Source organism: Vespa velutina, chromosome 2, assembly GCF_912470025.1.
Source record: "Vespa velutina chromosome 2, iVesVel2.1, whole genome shotgun sequence".
Classification (NCBI taxonomy): Eukaryota; Metazoa; Arthropoda; class Insecta; order Hymenoptera; family Vespidae; genus Vespa; species Vespa velutina.
Window position 1 is genome coordinate 11627547 of NC_062189.1, and position 20000 is coordinate 11647546.

Consider the following 20000-nt stretch of genomic DNA (forward strand, 5'->3'; position numbering starts at 1 on the left):
ATCGTAAATAAATTATTTATATAATTGAAGTTCGAAAAAAAATTTATGTCAGTTTATAGTAATTACTTCATATTTAATATATATATATATATATATATATATATATATATATATATATATGATTAAAATAATATACTTTATTTTTAATATTTTTTAATTATATAGGTATATATAGATAATTTTCTTAATTATATATATATTTAAAATTATTGAAAATGAAGTAATTATAAAATGCCATAAATCCGTTATTCGAACGTTCACCCAGCGAGACATTTCGTTCTTTCCATTCGATTTTCATTTTTATTGGATTTTCATCAAAGCGATCTCGTTCCTAGGACATATCGACATTCGACTCGGCTCCTTTGATAACGTGAGGACGATAACGTCTGAGAAGTGTATAGCAGTTTAATGTCATCAGCCCGGAGGTATGGAGTTCGACGCTCTTTTCCGATAAATCAGTCGGCGCGCGATTTCGAATCGGCCATAATGATACGACTAATCATCAAAGAATTTCGCAAGTAAAGATTTTTTATCCCTATTTTTCTTCTTCTTAGAATTCTCTTTGAGAATAAGATTCCATTTCAGTTCTTGCGAAAAATCATGAAGGCAAATATCATATTTTATAAGAAGATTTTATGGCGTTACGATAGTGAATTTGAGAAATATTCGAAAATTTAACGATCTATCGTTCTATTTATATCTAACGATCTATCCTTCATCATTCGAAATGCGAACTTTGTATCGTTCCCTGTACTTGGAAAATTGGAACAGGGTAAGTAAAATAGTTGGTCTATTCTTTTTCTAATTTATCTTGCGTTCGCGAGCACGTTCGTTCGGATGTGCACTTGAAGTAAAAGGAAGGTGTTTGCAGGAGCGGATACGCGAACAGGAAGTGGTCGGTACCACCGCGCCTCGCTGCCGGCAATTACACGGACCCACACGGCCGTCTCTATCAACTCGGCTTCGCGCAACCGTATTCTCTCTCTTTCTCTCTCTCTCTATCTCGCTCTCTCTCTCTCTCTCTCTTGCGAGTAAGCGAGCGAATGAACGAGCGCGCGCGTATTCTCACTTCGTATGGGTGTGAGTAAACCTTCTCTCAGTAATGCGTATGGTGGCCACATACTCGGACACATGGACGAGACCGGATGAAAAAAAACCAACGATTTTTTTTCTCTCTTTCTTTCTTTCCCGGCCCAACCAACCAACGGTGGTCGGCTCACCTTGATAATGCGAGATATCACGCGAATACACGAATACATGCATAACATGTCTTTCGATTGTGTATATACGTGAGAGAGAGAGAGAGAGAGAGAGAGAGAGAGAAAAGAAAGAAACAGAAAGAGAGAAAGAAATGAATATATATCTGGGAGAGTGGACAGTGTCGATTCGATCTCGACTTGTTTTTATACAAAGGAATAAAAAAAAAGAATTATTTTCGTTAGTTTATAAATAGATATTATTCAATTTTTTCTCTCTCTCTCTCTCTCTTCTTTTCCTCCTCTTCTTAGCTTCCATTTGCATAGATGATTTTAAAAACATGTCCCTTTTAAAAAGAAATATATAAAGGGAGTGTAGTTTTAAATTAGAAATGATATAGCTCAAAGTAAATCATTATTGAAAATAGAAACGTTAGAAAAACTTTATATGTAAGGAATATCCAAAAATTTGCAAAGGAAACGGAATCCGTACTGAATCTACGAAGGAGAAACAGAGCGCCCATCCTCAGAATAATCAGTTCGATAGTGTAATCTGGGTCGACTGTATTTTTACATCCCTTATCTGCAGTTCGTTGGATTCCTTCGAAACGAGACGTTCTCTTCTTTCACACACTCTTTGTCTCTTTCTATCTATCGTCTTCAATAACCAACTACTAGTCGCGTGGAGTACGAGAATCCATGCAATGGAACGTTGGTGATGATAAAAAGAAGAAAGAGAGAGAAAGAGAAAGGAAGAAAAAGAGAAAAACAAAGAAGAAAATATCAGGAAGAATCAACATAAGGGAGAAAAACAACGGAAGGAAGAGTAACGATTACGATATTCGCACAAAAAAAAAAGAAAAAAAAAACAGAAAAAGAAAAAGAGAGAGAGAGAGAGAGAGGGAGAAAAAGAGAGATGCATCTCAGCGTATCGAGTTTCGCGAATAAATTTTGAAAGGGTCGATATTTCAAATGCCAGCGGCAGGGGTTGACCGGGAGCTATTTTGAGTGTATGCCGTACGGCATGTAGGACCCGAACACACCACCCGTCAATAATCCGCTGAATAAACTATCGTCCACCCGCCTACACTTCCACCCACCCGTCTACCACACAGTTCCACTCGACCGCCACCTACAGGCCAGACGTATATCACACGAGGCATCCCTGCGCCTCTTCCCCCTCCCTCCCTTTCTCCCGACCGCCCTCACAGCCTCTCTCTTTCTCACCCTTTCCCTCTCTATCTCTCTTTCTCTTTCTCTCTCCCTCCCTTCCTCCCGTTGCATTCGTGTCCGATAGGGTCGTGTGCGCTCGTGGAACGCACGAATACACATTTACGTGTGCATCGGGCACGCCTCGATAGAACGCGTGTGCTGCGATGGGATCCAGCGTTAACTCCAGTGGTGAAGTAGTCACGAGGAAGAGATCATTCGCGATGGCTAGCTACCGCCCACGAAAACATTCAAATTTATCGAATTAGATTACGATTATTTTGTATGCTTCAATTATTTGTTTTCTTTTTTCTTTTTCTCACTGAAATTCTCTTCCTAATAATATTAAACATTTTTCTTGTATTTAACATTGGTAATTTATTAAGAAAAAAATAATGCGAATAAGTTCGTTTGAATAGTATCGATCGTCTAGGAAACAGGGTATAAAATCCGTATTTAAATATATAGGTAGGTTGTAATATCTCTTGTTTGTATTCGAACCTAAATCGAAGCCATTACTATTCGAAAGTCACCTACATATAGAAGGAACGGTGCGATGTATTATTGACACCGCAACCCCCAATGTAGCCTGCCACCGCCAATCCCCTGTGTGTGCCGCCTTGTTCAAAATCGGACAGTTATATGTGAGAGCATACAGGGCTGTACACATGGGTATATACTTATAAAAGCATCTAGACACACAATACCACGCACTTTCCCGCTATTAACGGCGCACCTCTACTATTCATTTTCTCTTTTTTTCCGAACTCGAAGTTCACTCCGACAAAAGCGAGAAACTGAAGATATCGCGAAATGTTTAGCCCTCGAAAGTAAAAAGAAAATGAACGAGATTTATGAGACTAGAGGAAAGTAAAGTTAAAAAAAAATAAAAAGAAAAAAGAAAGGAAGGAAAAAAAGAGAAAAAAATGTAAAAAAAAAAAAAAAAGAAAGAAAGAAAAAACCATAAAGAAAAAAAAGTGGAATAATTTTTTCGAAAGCCGGACATTGATTTCGTCTGCTGATATTTTTTAATTAGAGCCGTGCTTACATGTAACGACTATCGACTTCATACCGAAGCAGACCAATATCGGTATTGGATTACCCTCTGTTTCTCATTAAATGATTTTCTTTCCCTCTCACTCTCTCTCTCTCTCTCTCTCTCTCTCTCTCTCTCTCTCTCTTTCTCTCTCTGTTTCTCTCTCTTTTCGTTTTCTTTTCTTTTTTTTTTCTTTTTTTTTCGGACATTAGCACGAGACAGAAGGCAAAGTTCGGATAAAGGGTTGCGTGTGGCAAAACGAGGAGAGGGTAACACTGGGATAACTAAATGCAAAGCTTCCCAACGGCAGGGAAAAACCGACGATCCGATAGATTGTGATCCATTAAAGCGATGCCTGTATGAAAACTAGATTACGGCTTTTAAAAAGCTGCCATCCAATTATTTAAGCGCATCTACTACTACTATTCCGTCCTGTTCTTCTCTCTCTCTCTCTCTCTCTCTCTTTCTCTTTCTCTTTCCCTCTCTTTCTCATTCGTTCTTCCTGCCTCTATTCCGAGCGAGTATTGTTATTGTTCTCGTCGTCGTCCCGGAAAGAGTGTAGAGAAAGAGCTAGAAATATGGCACACCTCAACGAAATAATCCGTTTCCCTTAATCTCGTAAACTGGTTAAAATCTAGAAGACGAGATGGATTCGTTTGTTTTCGAAAACATAATTTTCTCCCACTTTATTCACCGTTATATTCACCAAAGATGTCGACGATGAGAAATCTCTCTCTCTCTCTCTCTCTCTTTTTGGCGTTCTCATTATTATTATTATATTAAATTCGGCGCAAGAGTAGTGTTAGTCACATGTGTAAATGAGACATAATCTGATAATTTATCCTCTTTAGGTAGTTACATGGATAACTTCAAGACTTTTTCTCTTTCTCTCTCTCTCTCTCTCTATCTCTCTCTTTCTCTCTATTTTCTAATATCTTTGTCTTCATCGAGTGTATTCCAAAGTCGAAAAGCAAGAGAAAACCATTCTCGTTGCACGATCGCGTTATCTACGCACATGAATAATGAAGATCATCCGACCAAAGTATAATTATCAACGAGAGTGCACCACGTCCAATCTCGGATCCTCGAACGATCCAGAATCTTCTCTGTGTAATTAACGATTTCAAAGGAGAACGGAGAATATTTGGATATTTTCGGGAAACGAATTTAATCGCGACCCCACGGAAGGAAGAGATATATTCTATCTTTGGTTAGAGAATTTCCTTCGACCAACCCCTTTCGTACTCTCTTCCGTTCGTATTACATCTTAGCCCTTCGCCTTAGAAGCGAGTTCACGTCGATTATCTGTTATTAACTTTCAATGCGGAGAAGACGCGTCCAAAAGCTCTTTTCCTTGTCCTAGGTTCAGGATTGCAAATGTCTGGGATACGTAATCGAATTTCTTCCTCTCTATTTCTCTTTCTCTCTCTTTCTCTCTATATATATATAGTCGTATATATATATATATATATATATATATATACACATATATAGTCATATATATAGTCATATATATATACATATATAGTCATATATATAGTCATATATATACATATATAGTCATATATATATATGTATATATGACTCTATCTTTCTTTCTCCATAGAGCTAATTGACTTGGTGACTAATTCGAAGTAGCGCGCGAAGCTTTTATAAAAATTTAACGATTCACCTGATTTGCCAGTCTTCTTAACTGACAGCTCGAACGTTGAGTAGGTAAAAGGAAAAGGGAGAAAAGGAAGAATTAGAGTTTGTCTCTCTTACTCTTACTCTCTCTCTCTCTCTCTCTCTCTCTCTTTCTCTCACTCTCTATCCGTATCTCTATCTCTATCTCTCTCTCTCTCTCTCTCTCTTTCTCTCATTCTCTATCCGTATCTCTATCTCTATATCTCTTTCTTTTTCTCTTTCTCTCATTTTGACTCCATATACGTAATTGAATTATAGCCAATTTTATTCCTTTTCGTATTGCAATATCTGTATTCCTCGATCGATCATAAATCAAAAGAAAGAATATCGATTTGATTTCGCTCTTGTTTAATCCATGTTCGACTTCGTGAAATGGGTCAAAAGACAAATTGATCTAAGTTTGGCAAATGAGAGGAAAAAAAAAGAAATAAGAAAAAGAAAAAAGTAGGAAAACTTTTCCAAGTCGATCTCGATCGTCGGATTCGTTCCATACTTAAACTAGACTCGCTTTAAAGAATTACAAACAATCGCGTCACCAGGTAGGCATTTCATCGACCATTGCAAGTCGAAACGCGAATAAGGCAGGTCAGGTTAGAACCTTTCCTGTCTCCGACCTTCGTACGGGCGATGACTCAAACAAAGCGATACACACAAACTTCTGCGACCGATAGCTTTACGCTAAAAAGAGAACGTATCTCGTTTTGACAACTACCATAAGCGTACCAAATATCTTGTGAATAAAAACAAGTTGGATGAAATTTAATGAAAAGCCATAATAAACGTAAAATCGAATTTTTATTTTTCTTCATTAATAAAAGAGAATAATTAAAAGAGCGAAGACATAATACAGATGAAAAATTCATTCGCAATTATTAGGACCAACGAAAATTAAGTATCCAATGCTATTTGATTGGAATCGTATCATTGAATTTCGTCGCTTTATAACACTTAAAATCCGTGTCGGAGGAAATATTTCGCGCAGGTTGCCATAGCGAGTACGGTCCACAATAAAAACTCCGAAAAATCAACGATACATCCTATCCATGGGTATAGAACGCAAACAAATTGAACGACGATCTCTGTGAAAAAAAAGAAAAAAAAAAAAAGAAAAAACTAGCTGAAGTCCATCGGATCTCGGTTCTCGTTTCCTCCTCCTCCCCTGTTTCTCTTTCACGCACACTCATTCTTCTATCTCTTCCCCTCCCCCTTCTCCTGTTATCTCCGTTCGCACGATGGTCTTTGGTCGAGTTACCCGCACTTTTGTATGGTATGTATCGTACACGTGTACATATACATGTATATGTGCGCGTGTATACGTAATATATGATCGTTGAGAAAGAACGCAAGAGATTCAATTTTAATATGTGTATGTGTGTGTATATATATATACATGAAACGACACAACGTATTGCAACGCGACAATGACGACGAGGAACGACGACGGCGTCGATGGCGGTGTACCTTGACACGGATGGCTCTCTGAATCAGCCGACAGCTAGCAACAAACATCACCTCGCTATCAACTCACGCCTACCACCTATATACGAAGTCGCAGTCGTTCGTTGGGCGTACGTATATACTCCCTGCTTATGCTCTTTCTCTTTCTCTTTCTCCCTTTCCTTGTTGCACGACAATATAGCACTCGACAAACGAGAAGACAACGTCGATAAGCAATATCGTTCATTCCGAATGGTCGACTCATCTCGCTAATTTCATAAAAGACGAAAAGAAAGACGGAGAAAGAGAGAGAGAGAGAGAGGGAGAGAGAGAGAGAGAGTAATATCGAAGTATGCGAACAATGAGAGATCGTTTAGATCAGATCAAAAGATATCGATCATAGAAAATCATTTGCCGAGAATTATCGATGGAAGTTTTTACGAGAACGAAACGAGAATTCTGAATGATTAGAATTTTTCTTATTTGTTTGACGATGAATAATACTCGAGATAAAATATCCTGGTATATCATTCTTCAATATAATTATTAACGTAAATGACGGATAAAGTTTAAAGATAATCGATCAGATATCGGAGAAGTTCCAAAAATTTCAAAGATTAGTTTTCGTCGAGTGACGAAAAGAAAGCGGGAGACAAGAGATAGATACGTCATGCATATGCGTAAACAACACACGTTACCTAAAGGAGCTCTCTGCCCTTGATATATGTACTATATATATATGTGTGTGTGTGTATAGAATATAGATATAATACACACTATATCTACAGATACGTATGTACACAAGTGTAGTAGTCATTTGAAGGATGCCTGGAAAGACAGGAAATGTTTGGACGGACGTATTTGGAACGCGCTGTACTCGACGGCCGACAGGGAAAAGCAGCCTCGAAATGGGGTGAGACGAGAGTACTGGGGTGGCTCCAAAGGGAATGAGAGAAAGAGAAGAGAAGGGCTATTCCTATCTCTCTTCTTTTTCCTATTTCTCTTTCTCTCTTCATCTGCCTTCCTTTTTACGTTTCCTGCATATCTCTCTCTCTTTCTCTCTCTTTCTCTCTCTCTCTCTCTCTCTGTCTATCTATCTATCTATCTATCTATCTATCTTCCTTTCTTTTTACGTTTCCTGCATCTCTCTCCCTCTTTCACTTACTTTTCCCATTCCTGTTCATCTCTTTCTCTTTCTCTTTCTCCCTTTCTCTCTCTCTCTCTCTCTCTCTCTCTCTCTCTCTCTCTCTCTCTTTCTCTCTCACACATATTCACTGACTCTTTTTCTCTCTTTCTCTTTTTCTCCAGGTTTCTCGGACGAGCTCGCCGTTGCACCCTTCCATTGTCGGTTCCAGGCACGAATATACCTGATCTTATGGGAAATCCATACTGGCCCTTACTTCGGTGGGAATATGGGGGGAGAGGTGACTCGCACTCCTCGTTGTATCTCACTCTTAACCCCTGTACAACGTAGCGTCGTCTTTTGCGCACCCCCTCTTTTTTCTATCCTCCCCTACATCAACGCGTATGAAACGAATGGAGAAAGTTATCCTCTGTTCTACGATAATTTAAGAATGGCAAATGATTCGCTTTTCCCTTTTTCTTTTTTTTTTTCTTTTTTATTTTTTCTTTTTCCGTTTTGCTTTTCAATCGACACGAAGGAAAAACATGAGCAAAAAAAAAAAAAATAAAAAAAGGATATTTGAATTGTTGCAAAATATCATTCGAGATCGGAGAATAGAGCTAGCTAGCCAGCCGTCTAGCTAACTTCCCTTCGAAGTCGAAAGAAAAAAATTTTCAGATTTTGTTTTTTCTTATTTTTTAAAGGGAAGAAAAGGGAAAGAAGAAAAAGAGAGAGAGAGAGAGAGAGAGAGGTCACGAATGAATTTCTTGCTTCTCGCAAGAATCCCGACGCGAAACCATAGAAAATCGGCAAAGATTACCGTTAAAATGAGCAGTCGACTCTCGTCGTGGCAGCCGCCAAACCGACGACGAGAGACTTCCCGCGTACCGTAATTTAATCCTTTAACGAGAGAATCGCACGCCTCATTAGCGATCCGGATTCTCGTGCGCTTCTGAAAGCATCGACCGCATCATCATCATCATCTTTTTCTTCTTCTTCTCATACTTATTCGTTACCCTCGTGTCCCCTTCTTCGTTTGAGCGAGACGAGAGAGACGACTTTCTCGAATACACCTAAGGTACGAAACAATATATATATTTTTTCCCTCTCTCTCCCCCCCTCTCTCTCTCTCTCTCTCTCTCTCTCTCTCTCTCCCCTCGTCGTCTACGCTTCGACGCTTCGAACTTCAATGTTCGCTCGGGAACATTCATTTTTTTCTTTTTTTTAATTTTTTTTACCCCTCCCTCGCCCTCCCTGCACCCCTCCCGACCTTAATATAAACGAGGGAGGTTCTTCGATTTCGAAATATAATACGTAACGTGTCGTCTTTTTTATCGACCGATAATTGAATTAATCGATACGTGTTTAACAAAGTTAATTATAATGCGATTAACACGTTATTAAGCCACGTTTCATTCGATGAACCATGGATTCGAAGAAAGAAATTAAGTCAGGTTGATACGTACGTAAGGTGCACTTATACTGATTAAAAAAGAAGGAGAAAAGATGAGAGGAAGGGAAGAGAAAAGAAGGGATTCGTGGTGCTTTCAAACAGGAACGCTTTCAAACTTTTAATATTTTTTTCTCGGATCCTCTCATTTTTCCAATCTTCCGTACCAGTCGATCATTTTTTAACGAAAGTAGAATTTTCTATATTTGAGTATTATAAAATATATATATATATATATACATATATTATATATATATAATACTATATATATATTATTTTTCTCATAGCGTTAGTTAAAGAAATCATTTCTATTTCTTTTTCGTCACGAGAAATCACAATTGCTTTTCACCTTTAACCAAATAAAAAGGAAAAGTAAAACGATTCGATCTTGAAAGATCCACCGGATAAATCTTCGACCAGCCACGATAGTTGCTGCAACTTTATAGAACGAGCACGATTAACGTCGAACGTATTAAAAACGCCATTGAATATATTAATCAAGCTTTTAACTGAAAAACTAACAACGCGTAAAAACCATTTACGCCAAATTATTATGTTCGCATCGATAAGTATACTTTGCGCATGCTTTATCTTTTCATTAAATTCGAATCAAGATCGAACTCTGTCTCTTTTTCAAAAAGAATATTGATTAGATGAAGACGAGCTAACGAGAGAAGCAGATAGAGAGAGAGAAAAAGAGATTAAGAAAGAAAGAGATTAAGAAAGAAAGAGAGGGAGAGGGAGAGAGAGAGAGAGAGAGAGAGAGAGAGAGAGAATAAGAAAGTGTTAAATTCACAGCGACGACGACGCATACGCGACTAAGTCAAGAAGAAAAATGAATAGAAACGTGAACGAGTACGAAGAACGTGGGCGATCTCAAAAGAAAGAGAGAAAGAAAGACAAAAAAAGATATATAGATACGATATACGGAAGAAGAATCGAAGATGGATCATGAATGATTCGACGATAGAGGAAGTAAGAAAGAAAGGGGGAGTGAGTGAAAGAAAGATAGAAATAGAGATAGAGAGGGAGAGAGAGAAAGAGAGAGAGAGAGAGAGAGAGAGAGAGAGAGAGAGAGAGTTGACGAAAGAAAAAGAGGATAGAAAGAGAAAGAAAGATTCCGCTGCCGGTGGAAAAATATAACCTGTTGGAACGCAAAAGAGCGAGAGAGGAATGCGCGGGCGCGCGACGAAGAGAGATAATGGCCCGAAAGGAAGAGGATGAAAGAGAGACAGATAGAGAAAGAGAAGAGAGAGAGAGAGAGAGAGAGAGAGAGAGAGAAGTTGGAAGATAGTGAGGGAAGAAGAAGAGAAAAAGAGACATGCTCGGAGAGGGAGTGCGATGGAAAAAGAGTGAGAGAGAAAGAGAGAAAGAGAGAAAGAGAAAGAGAAAGAGAAAGAAGGAACGTGCGCGTCCCGAACCTACCTCAACTCTAAACTCGACTTTCGCGACTCGATTACGATCGGATCGATCTTTTCAATTCGTGTGCGACTTTAATACTTCCAATCAGCCGGTCCGCGTGTGTTTATATTTTTTCACTCACCCTCTTCCCCTCCTATCTGTCTCTCTCACTCTCTCTCTCTCTCTCTCTCTCTCTTTTCCTACTCTCACGAACGCTTTTTTATTTCCTTTTTTTCTCTTCTTTTTTTTTTTAAACGCACCTATTTTGCCATGCGACTCAGGTTCGGTGCTGTTAAATGGACCGAAAAATTCATCGGCTTTAGAGAAGAAAAGGAAACAGGGGACGTTCTCTCCCTCTTTCTCTCTCTCTCTTTCTCTCTCTCTCTCTCTCTCTCTCTATCTTTCTTTTCTCAAGCCCCCAAACGAAATCGTATACGTGAAATCGAGCGTATTCTTGTCCGAGCCGTGGCAAGAGGCCCGAAGTTGAACACGTGCCGAACGGTGCTACTATTAAACTTCCGGACTTGACTTTGACAGCAACTGGAGAAAGAAGGACATAGACAAAAGAAAGAGAAAAAAAGAAAAGAGAAGAAAAGAGAAAAACTGTGGTAAACGAAACACTTTTCGATTTTTTTTATGATTTTGTTTTATAATTTTATTTTCGTTTTATTCATTTTTTTTTTTTTGTTCTCTTTTCTATTCTCTTGTTATTCTTTCGACGATCTAATACGGAACGGTGAGTAATTCATACTCTCACAATAAATAAACACTTCAATAATTACCAACGATAATACCAATCAAAAGATTTGGACGTATTTTTTATCGTTTTTATTATATTTATTCTTGTCTTTTTCATCATACATAATCGAAAAGTCGAATGGTTCTTTAAATTGCTATCTCAACCAAACGTACTATATACATACGAAATACAAATGTCTACGTATTCTATGTATGGTAAAATGCACGTAATAAGAATCGCGATCTTGGCCGTCAAACATGTCGATTATAATCGCGCGTTAATTAGAAGCAGCCTCGGAAAGCTTCGCGTTTCAATATAATGAAATAGAGAAAGAATGAATGAGAGAGTGTTAGAGAGAGAGAGAGAGAGAGAGAGAGAGAAAAAGAGAAAGAAAGAGAAAAAAGAGAAAGAAAGAGAGAGAGAAAGGAAATTATAAATAGTCGTTCTCTTTTTCTCACATAACACGTGTACGATCGAAGTCGATCGAAAGAGCAACGCGATCCGTTGTCGATGGGATTACGTCTGCACGATAATATATCTAATTCTAATCTCTGACTTCTACGACGATCAAGGAGAAAAAATCGGTTCAGATAACGGCGATGACGATTTGTTCGATGTTTCCACGTAATTGTTGTTTAATTTTCCCGAGGAGACGTGTTTGAATAAATAAAGAGAAAAATCGATTGATCCGATCAATTGAATTTAATTTTTTCGAAATCCGTCCTTTCGATCTCGATTTCTCAAAAAAGCGCGTTTCGCGTGCGGTAGAAAGAAAAGGAAGATAAGGAGAAGGAGGAGAAGGAAGAGGAGGACGAGGAGGAGAAGAAGGATAGTATGAGGAGTACGGATTAAACAACTCTTTCAATTAAAACTACTATACCATTTGTCTCTACTCCCCTTTTCCTCTCCAGAAAGGGAAAAGGTGCCATGGAATAATGAGTTTCGTAACGAGCCGCCGTTCTCTCTCTCACTCTCTCTCTCTCTCTCTCTCTCTCTCTCTCTCTCTCTCTTTCTCTCTCTCTCTCTCTCACTTTCCGCTCTTCCTCTCTTTCTCCGCGAACGAAGGACACGAGGGCAAAAAGAGAACGTTTTCTGTAAAAAGAAAAAAAGAAAAAACCACAAAAAAACAAAAAAACTCCAAAAAGCAAAAAGTACAAAAGACACAAAAAAAACACAAAAAAGAAAAAGAAAAGGAAAAAACTTGGAAATGCATAGGTTTTTCGTTACGCATAGGTTTTTTTACACGCGAGCGTAGAGAAAAAAACATTTTCGTTGTTTTTCTTTCTCTTCTTTTATCTCTTTCTTTCTTTCTTTCTTTCTTTTTATGTAATCATCAATCGAAAAGACAACGAAATTCTTCACGAAAAAAAGAAAATGAAGGAAACAAATGAAGATAGTTGAATCAAAATAAGCTTGTTCGTAAAAATGATAAAAAATGAAGAGAAAGCAGAAAAAGAAAGGTGGGTGCTAAGAGAGAGAAGGGGGTGGAAGGGAGGAAGGCGGAAGAAGGTCGGAGGGTCAAAGAGGGCGGGAAGGTGAAGGGATCGAACGGGGCGGGACAGGACCGACGGGACGATCGAAAAGCAAACTCGATCGCGAGTCGAGTCAGTTCGTTCGTAAAACGCGTGCTCGAGTAAGTACGTACATACATACATACGTCGCGTCGAAAGAAAGAAAGAAGTCGATCACGTGGTTCCAATGCCGATCTCCATTAGACTCACCTTGTGGTGCTGCATGATGGCAGTGGCCTTTCGCTTCGCGGACATATTCAGAAGCGATGCGTCCTCTTTCTCTCTCTCTTTCTCTCTCTCTCTCTCTCTCTCTCTCTCGCACGCACACACACACCCCTCTCTTCCTATCTCTATCGCTCAATGTGCGTCTGTGTATATGTATATATATATATATATATATATAGATATATGTTCGTGTGTGTGTATGATGTCTCTCTCTCTCTCTCTCTCTCTCTCTCTCTCTCTCTCTCTCTCTCTCTCTCTCTCTCTCTCTCTCTCTCTCTTTCAGCGAACGGAGTAAAAAAGGTCTCTTTCTCTCGCGTGCAGCCTCTCTTCAACTCCTCTCGTACCTTCTCCCCTTCGTCGAGTGTCTTCCGTCTCTCTTCGCCGCTATCTTTCCTTGTCTTTCTCCCTTATGCGGGAGGAGCGTACCCACCCGCGTCAATTTTAACCACGACGACGAAGATTCTCCCTCGATCAGATCGAACGGAGAGGAAAGCAATGAGAGTCCGAATAGTTTCTTCTTTTTCTTCTTTTCTCTCTTTCTATATCACCTATCTTTCTCTTTCTCTCTCTCTCTCTCTCTCTCTCTCTCTTTCTCTCTCTCTCTCTCTCTCTCTCTCTCTCTCTCTCTCTCGTTCTTTCTCTTTCTCACACTTTAACGCATCGCGCGATTCTCCTTTCACGCACAACTTTAACGTTGATATCACGTAGCAAAGTTCGACACTTGGTTCTCTGTCTATCTCTCTCTCTCCCCCTCTCTTTATGCTCCCCTTCTTTTTTCTCTACTGCCGTCTTCTCTATCTATCTTTCTCCTTTCTCTATCTCCAACTAACACGCACACACTATCTGTCCGCTCGAATCCGTCATTGTCCACCACGGTAACGTCACAAAAGCGTATGTTCTCTTTCTCTCCCACTCTTTCTCTCTCTCTCTCTCTCTCTCTCTCTCTCTCCTTTTCTCTTTCTCTCTCTCTCTCTCTTTTTCTCTTTCTCTCTCTCTCTCCCTCTCTGTCTCTCTCTCTCTCTCTCTTACTGTATCTTCTGCAAAAGAGGAGTAAAAGGAGTAGGCGGCCGACGTAGGACGACGACACGATCGAGCCGCGCACGCACACACGCCGCGGCGAACTTATCCGGCGCGAAGAGCAGCAACGTGTATATATCCGCGATCCACGATCAGCTGGTCTCTCTCCTCTGCGAGATCCTTCGACGTGATATATTCTCGGTCTCTCTCTCTCTCTCTTTCTCTCTCTCTCCCCCTCTCTCTCTCTCTCGCAACTTCCACCACCTTCAAACTACGTACGCACGTATGTACTTCGTATATACTACGTATTTCGAGCGGAAAAATGTCGTGGCGTGCGTTCTCTCCGCTCGTCGTGCTTCCTTTCTAAAGCTTACGGAGTTACGGGAGAGACATGTATTTGTGTATGAGTGAGTGATTGTATTCTCTCTGTGTATATGTGTGTGTCATGAGAAGAGCGTAGGTTGGAACGCAGAAACAAGGTTACTCTATGTCTCGTCGTCGAAGGCCGATCTTCTCGTTACATGCTGCACGTTAAAAAAAGCTCTCTCTCTTTCTCTCTCTCTCTCTCTCTATCTATATATCTATCTATCTCTTTCTCTTTCTCTCTATATCTCTCTCTTTCTCTTTCACCTTTGGAAAGCTCTCTCACTCTTTCTCGCTTTACTCGTTCGTAGAATCTTCTTTTCTCCCCACTCTATATTCCTGTTTGTCTGTCCGTCTGTCCTCCCTCTCTATCAGCGCGTCTTTTCACCTTTCGTCAGAGTCCAAATCGCGCGCGCGAGTGACGATAAGCAAACGGCAACACGAAAAAAGATGACAGGCGTGAATAGAACGCGATGGGAGCCACAATTCCCTCTCCTTATCTCTTTCTTTCTTTCTCTTTCTTTCTCTTTCTCTCTCTCTCTCTTTCTCTCTCTCTCTCTCTCTCTTTCTATCTCTATCTCTACTTCTTTCTCTTTCTCTCTCTCCTCTCTTTTTCCCTCTTCTCAAAGCTCGAGGTGAGAAAGCGACGTTACGCTCCTAGATGAAATCACAGAACGTCCTCGCATCACGAGCGCTCACGGCGAACTGGCGACTGGCGACGCGCTGGCGACCCCCTCTCCTCTTTTGCCCCTCTCCCCAACCACATCGCCCTCCTCCACCTCCACTGCCACAACCTCCTTCACCACCTCCACCTCCAACTCTCTCGTCGCCGCTGCCGCGCACTCCTACTCCGCCCCTCCGTCCTGCCGCTCCCGTTCCCCTATCGCTGTCTCTCTCTCATTCCCACTTTCATACTATCTATATCTCCCCCTCTCTCTCTTTCTCTCTCTTTTGCGTGCTCGCTCGATCTCCCGACGCCTCTCTGACCCAACCACGAGGCAACTCATCTGTCTCTCTCTCTCTCTCTCTCTCTCCCTCTCTCTCTCTCTCTCTCTCATTCTCTCGTTCACCAACTATACTCCCCTCTCTACTCGCCGCGCCCTTTCAGGACTCTCACGTCCTTGTCTTCCTCAACCGAGCTCCCCATCGCTCCCTTTCTCTCTCTCCCTCTCTCTCTCTCTCTTTCTCGTTCTCACCCCTTTCGATCCTCTCTTCGCTAGGTACCTCTCTCACTTCAACGGACCTTCCTTTCCCCGCACTTGCCTTCCCTATCCTCCTCTTGGCGCCCACATCGTTCCTCTCCACTCCTCTCTCTCTTTCCTCCTTTCCCCCCCGTACCACCTCTCGACAACCATCGACCCTCCCCACCAACTAAGCGGCACTACTACCACGAGCGGCACCAGCGAAGCTGAGTAGAGCGTGTATACCACTGCCGTAGTAGACGACGGTGGTGACGGTAAGGTAGGGTCTGTCACTGTCAGAACGCCGTCCTCTTCCTCTCTACTCTCCCTTCTTTACCTCCTTCTCCTCTTCCTCTTCTTCCTCATCCTCATCGTAGTCCTTCTCATCGTGGGGTCCGCACCGCTGGACGGGACGGGTAGGAAAGGACGCGTTTGAAGGCTCGTAAGGGGTCGACCAGGGTGAAGGGTGGACGGTGAGGGATGTACAGGGGTGCGGACGATGGACAGGGAAGGGCAGAGACCAAGGGCTGCGTTTTCTCTCTTTCTCTTTTCTCTCTCTCTCTCTCTCTCTCCTTTTCTCTCTCTCTATCTCTCTCCTTTTCTCTCTCTCTCTCTCTCTCTCATTCTCTCCTTCTCTCTTTCTCTATCTCTCCCTAGAACCAACTTCCATGGGTGTGCTAGGTAGAGGTATATGTACGCTTAGAAGGGTACGAGCTCCTATTGCTTCTCACTTCCCTTCCCCCTTCAGTTCCTCTTCACGTGTTCTGTACTCCTATCTCTCTACGTCTCTACGTACGTACCTGCATTACCGCTTCTGTTCTCTCTTTTCTCTTTCCTCGTTTCTTTCTCTTCTTCTTCTTTGGTGTCATCGCCTCTGTGATATCGTTACGCGTGTATAACTCCCATGCACACATTCGTACATTTCTTCCTTTGCACTGTGCCGGGATCCCGAGATATCGTCGATCTTCTTAGAAACGAAGAAAAAGAGAGAAAAAGAGAGAGAAAGAGAGAGAGAGAGAGAGAGAGAGAGAAAGAGAAAGAAAGAAGTTTGCGTTTTTCTTTCTCCTGGTCTACACCTTCGATCCTTTCTCTTTCTCTCCTCTTTTTCACCCTTTTTCGCATACCAATGAGAAAAAGAATGCTCGGAAAATAGGTCATTCTGTGTACGTAAAACGCTCTCAACATTCACATATTTTTAGAGCCGAACTTTTCCGCATTAGGTAATCTTTTTCCTTCAGTTCCGTTTTGATATACACGGAATCGTTGTTTATTCGACATTGTTATTTCCATAGGTTAATCGTTCGTAAGTCTGACTTTCACGTTAGATCAATCTAATGAAATTTTATGTACTCTGGTTTGTACTATTTTGAAAAATGATAGATAAAGACAGACAGAGAGAGAGAGAAAGAGAGAGAGAGAGAGAGAGAGAGAGAGAGAGAGGGAGAGAGGGAGAATGTAAACAATTTTCATTCGGTAGCAAGAAACGCTTCTAATTCCATCGACTCTTTCGAAATACGACTGCTAGAATGGCAAATTCATTCGGCCGTATTGTACGCGATAACGATCTAAGCAACAGTTTGTTCCTAGGGGGTAGAAAACTTCGGCTAACGCAAGGAACGACCGAGAAAAAAAGGTCTTCGAACTTTCCGGCGAAAGTAAAACGATATCCGATCGTCTCGTCGCTTTCGATTCTATACGCACACACATGCATACATACAAGTGTGAGCACGCACACACACACACACACACACACACATACCTATATACGCGAACAGGCGACACAAGCTATCATCGGGATGCAAGACGTGTATTTTCTCTTGAAACGAAAAATGTTCTTTAAGAAAGTGGAGTAGTAGCGGCAACGACGTTCTTTTCACTCAAAACGCTTTGCTGGACTATAGCGGGAAGATGTGAACGATGTAGGTGGTTATGTAAGAAAGCCGCACGGGATCCTTGACGAGGTGTAATAATTCATCGGCGAATAATACACGCTCGTTGGCCACTCGCTGCCGTCGATTTAGACTTCTATTAGTAACACAAATACGTGAATACCAGGCGGCCCCTCTATTTCTCTTTCTCTCTCTTCCTCTTCTTTTCTCTCACTCTCTCTCTCTCTCTCTCTCTCTCTCTCTCTCTCTTCCTCTTTTTCTTTCTCTTTCCATGATGCCGATATATACACACACGTACATTACGATGATGTATCGACTCAGGTATATATGGCTAACGCTTTTAACGCGCTGAGAAAAGTACGGGAACACTTGTGTGTCCTCGACGTCGTCGTCGTCGTCGTCGCGTCGGTTCAGAACAAAGGCACCCGGACGTGTTCTACGAACCTATCACCCCTACCGAGAACTTTACAACGATTCTCCTCCATGTCTCTATTTTCACAATTAAGAAAGAAATACAATAGTCTCCATGTCTTTATTCTAAATCGATTAATAAGATAACTCATGAGATAACGATATTATTGCGTTGAAAAAAAGAATGACGTAGATTAACAGCGAAATAAACAGGTAGTAGATATGTGTACATAAGACATATACATCTCAGAAAACTTTTCTATGAATCATCGCCCACGTCCGTACTCATCTCGTCTCTAAGAACGCGTCATCTCCCTCCTCTTCAAGAGTTTCTGAATCAATCCCACTATCCGTGTTAACCTCTCATATGATACACGATAAAAAAAAGAAGGAAAAAAAAACAAAAAGAAAAAAAAATGAAAATATGCCCATGTACATCTAGATAATCCCAGTATGGATGAAAAAAGAAAAATGGTAGTGCGAATATACGCTATTCTTGCGTTCCTATCCAGTCACCGACGGTGTCATCGTCGCAACAGACACCAAAGTATGGTACATATACCTATATATATATATATATATATATGGAAGTACATATATATATATATATATATATATATATATATATGTACTTGCATAGGTGCATGCACCCGTCTTCATAAGAGAACACATATCTATGTATATAGATACATATAACGTTGCTGGTGTCATCTCGCTCGCGAACAAAGTCCACTCGGCATTAGACGACATCCTTGCTTTCTGAAGCCTTGGGCGGTGCTCCCCTACTACCCTCTGCCGGCACCCCTATGGATCTCTCTTTCTCTCTCTCTTTTTCTCTCTCACTCTTTTTCTCCCTCATTCTCCCTTTTCCTCCCTCTTTCTCTCCATCTTTCCACTGGCCGTGTTTCTCTCATTCCCTAGAGCAGCACTGTGGCAGCAGCCCCTGCCTGCCAGTTCTCTCTCTCCTTTCCCCTCTTTCCTCTCTCGTTTCTTCTCCCTTCGCTTGAGCCCCAAGCCTTCCTTCCCCTCTTCTCCTCCCCCACAATAGACCACCCGTCCACCCATTCGTCTGTCCGTCCGTTCGTTCGTTCGTTCGTCCGTCCGCCCTCGCACTCCCTCACAAAAAACCCAAGTCCAGTGTGGGCGCAACGGGGGGTTTCTCCCTTCGCCTCCTTTTACCCTCTTCCCATCGTATCTCCTTTACCTCTATATTCTTCTCTCTCGCTCTCTCTCCCTTTTTCCTTCTTTATTTCTTTCTTTCTCTCTCTTTCTCTCTCTCTCTCTTTCTCTTTCTTGCGTGTTCCCTAGGCTCTCTTCTCTCTCACCCCCATCCTCGGCAAGCCGCCGGCCCATTCTGTCCCTCTTCCAAGCCGTCTCATCGTATACTATAGCCTCCACCGATAGTTCCTCTCTCTCTCTCTCTTTCTTTCTCTCTCTCTCTCTCTCTCTCTCTCTTCCCTCTCTCCCTCTCTTCCTCTTTTCCTCTTTGCCATTCTCTGTTTCGATCTCACTTGCTCTTACCGTGCAATAGTGACTCTCAACCTCTATTCGCTCCAAATGTGAAGAAACGTTGCGCAAATTTCTACGATAACAGATAGTACCTTTGTCCTTATATAAAAAGAGATAGAGAGAAAAGCGATTTCTTTTCTGAATTTGAATTTCATGTTTTGAAGTTTAATGAAGACAGTAGATATTATTATTATTATTATTATTATTATAATGTTTATTATTATTACTATTATTATTATCAATATTATTATCACTATTATTATCATTATCATTATCATTATTATTATCATTATTATTATCATTATTATTATCATTATAATCATTATTATTATTATTATTATTATTATCATTATTAGGTTGAAAATCTTTTAGGAATGCATTCATAAATATTAGAACGGTTTTTTTGATAAGAAAATTACTATGACAAAGTTAAATAAAGAAAAGTTAATTCATTTTTTCAAATACTTCGTACCTACGTGTGCGTAACCTTTTATATGTTTTTTTTTTTTTTTCATCTGCGGAGCAACGCACGCAGCGCGAGGAAGTTAACGGGTGCGGCGATAGTACCGTTATGAGCAGTTAGGGTATAATCGGATATTCCTATGAGCTATCTATTT

General features: G+C 40.9%; 1 protein-coding gene and 1 long non-coding RNA gene across 9 annotated transcripts in view; one reads left to right on the forward strand and one right to left on the reverse strand.

Annotated features, from left to right (window-relative positions):
* Positions 1–20000, reverse strand: part of LOC124946471 (nucleolar protein 4-like) — a 57309-nt gene that overhangs the window by 36147 nt on the left and 1162 nt on the right. For 2 of the 8 annotated variants that reach the window (XM_047487206.1, XM_047487203.1), the window contains exon 1: positions 12999–13185. The exons of 4 other annotated variants lie outside the window; for them this stretch is intronic. In XM_047487206.1, the coding sequence (XP_047343162.1) occupies positions 12999–13043 (45 nt within the window). In that variant the 5' untranslated portion in view covers positions 13044–13185. Of the gene's footprint in view, positions 1–12998; positions 13186–13357; positions 15120–20000 lie in introns of those variants that run through there. 2 more of the 8 variants (XM_047487204.1, XM_047487205.1) reach the window with 2 other exon arrangements.
* LOC124946478 lies at positions 342–1408 on the forward strand. The gene is made up of 3 exons (XR_007100076.1): positions 342–518; positions 586–772; positions 872–1408. It is a non-coding gene; the product is annotated as an uncharacterized LOC124946478 (long non-coding RNA).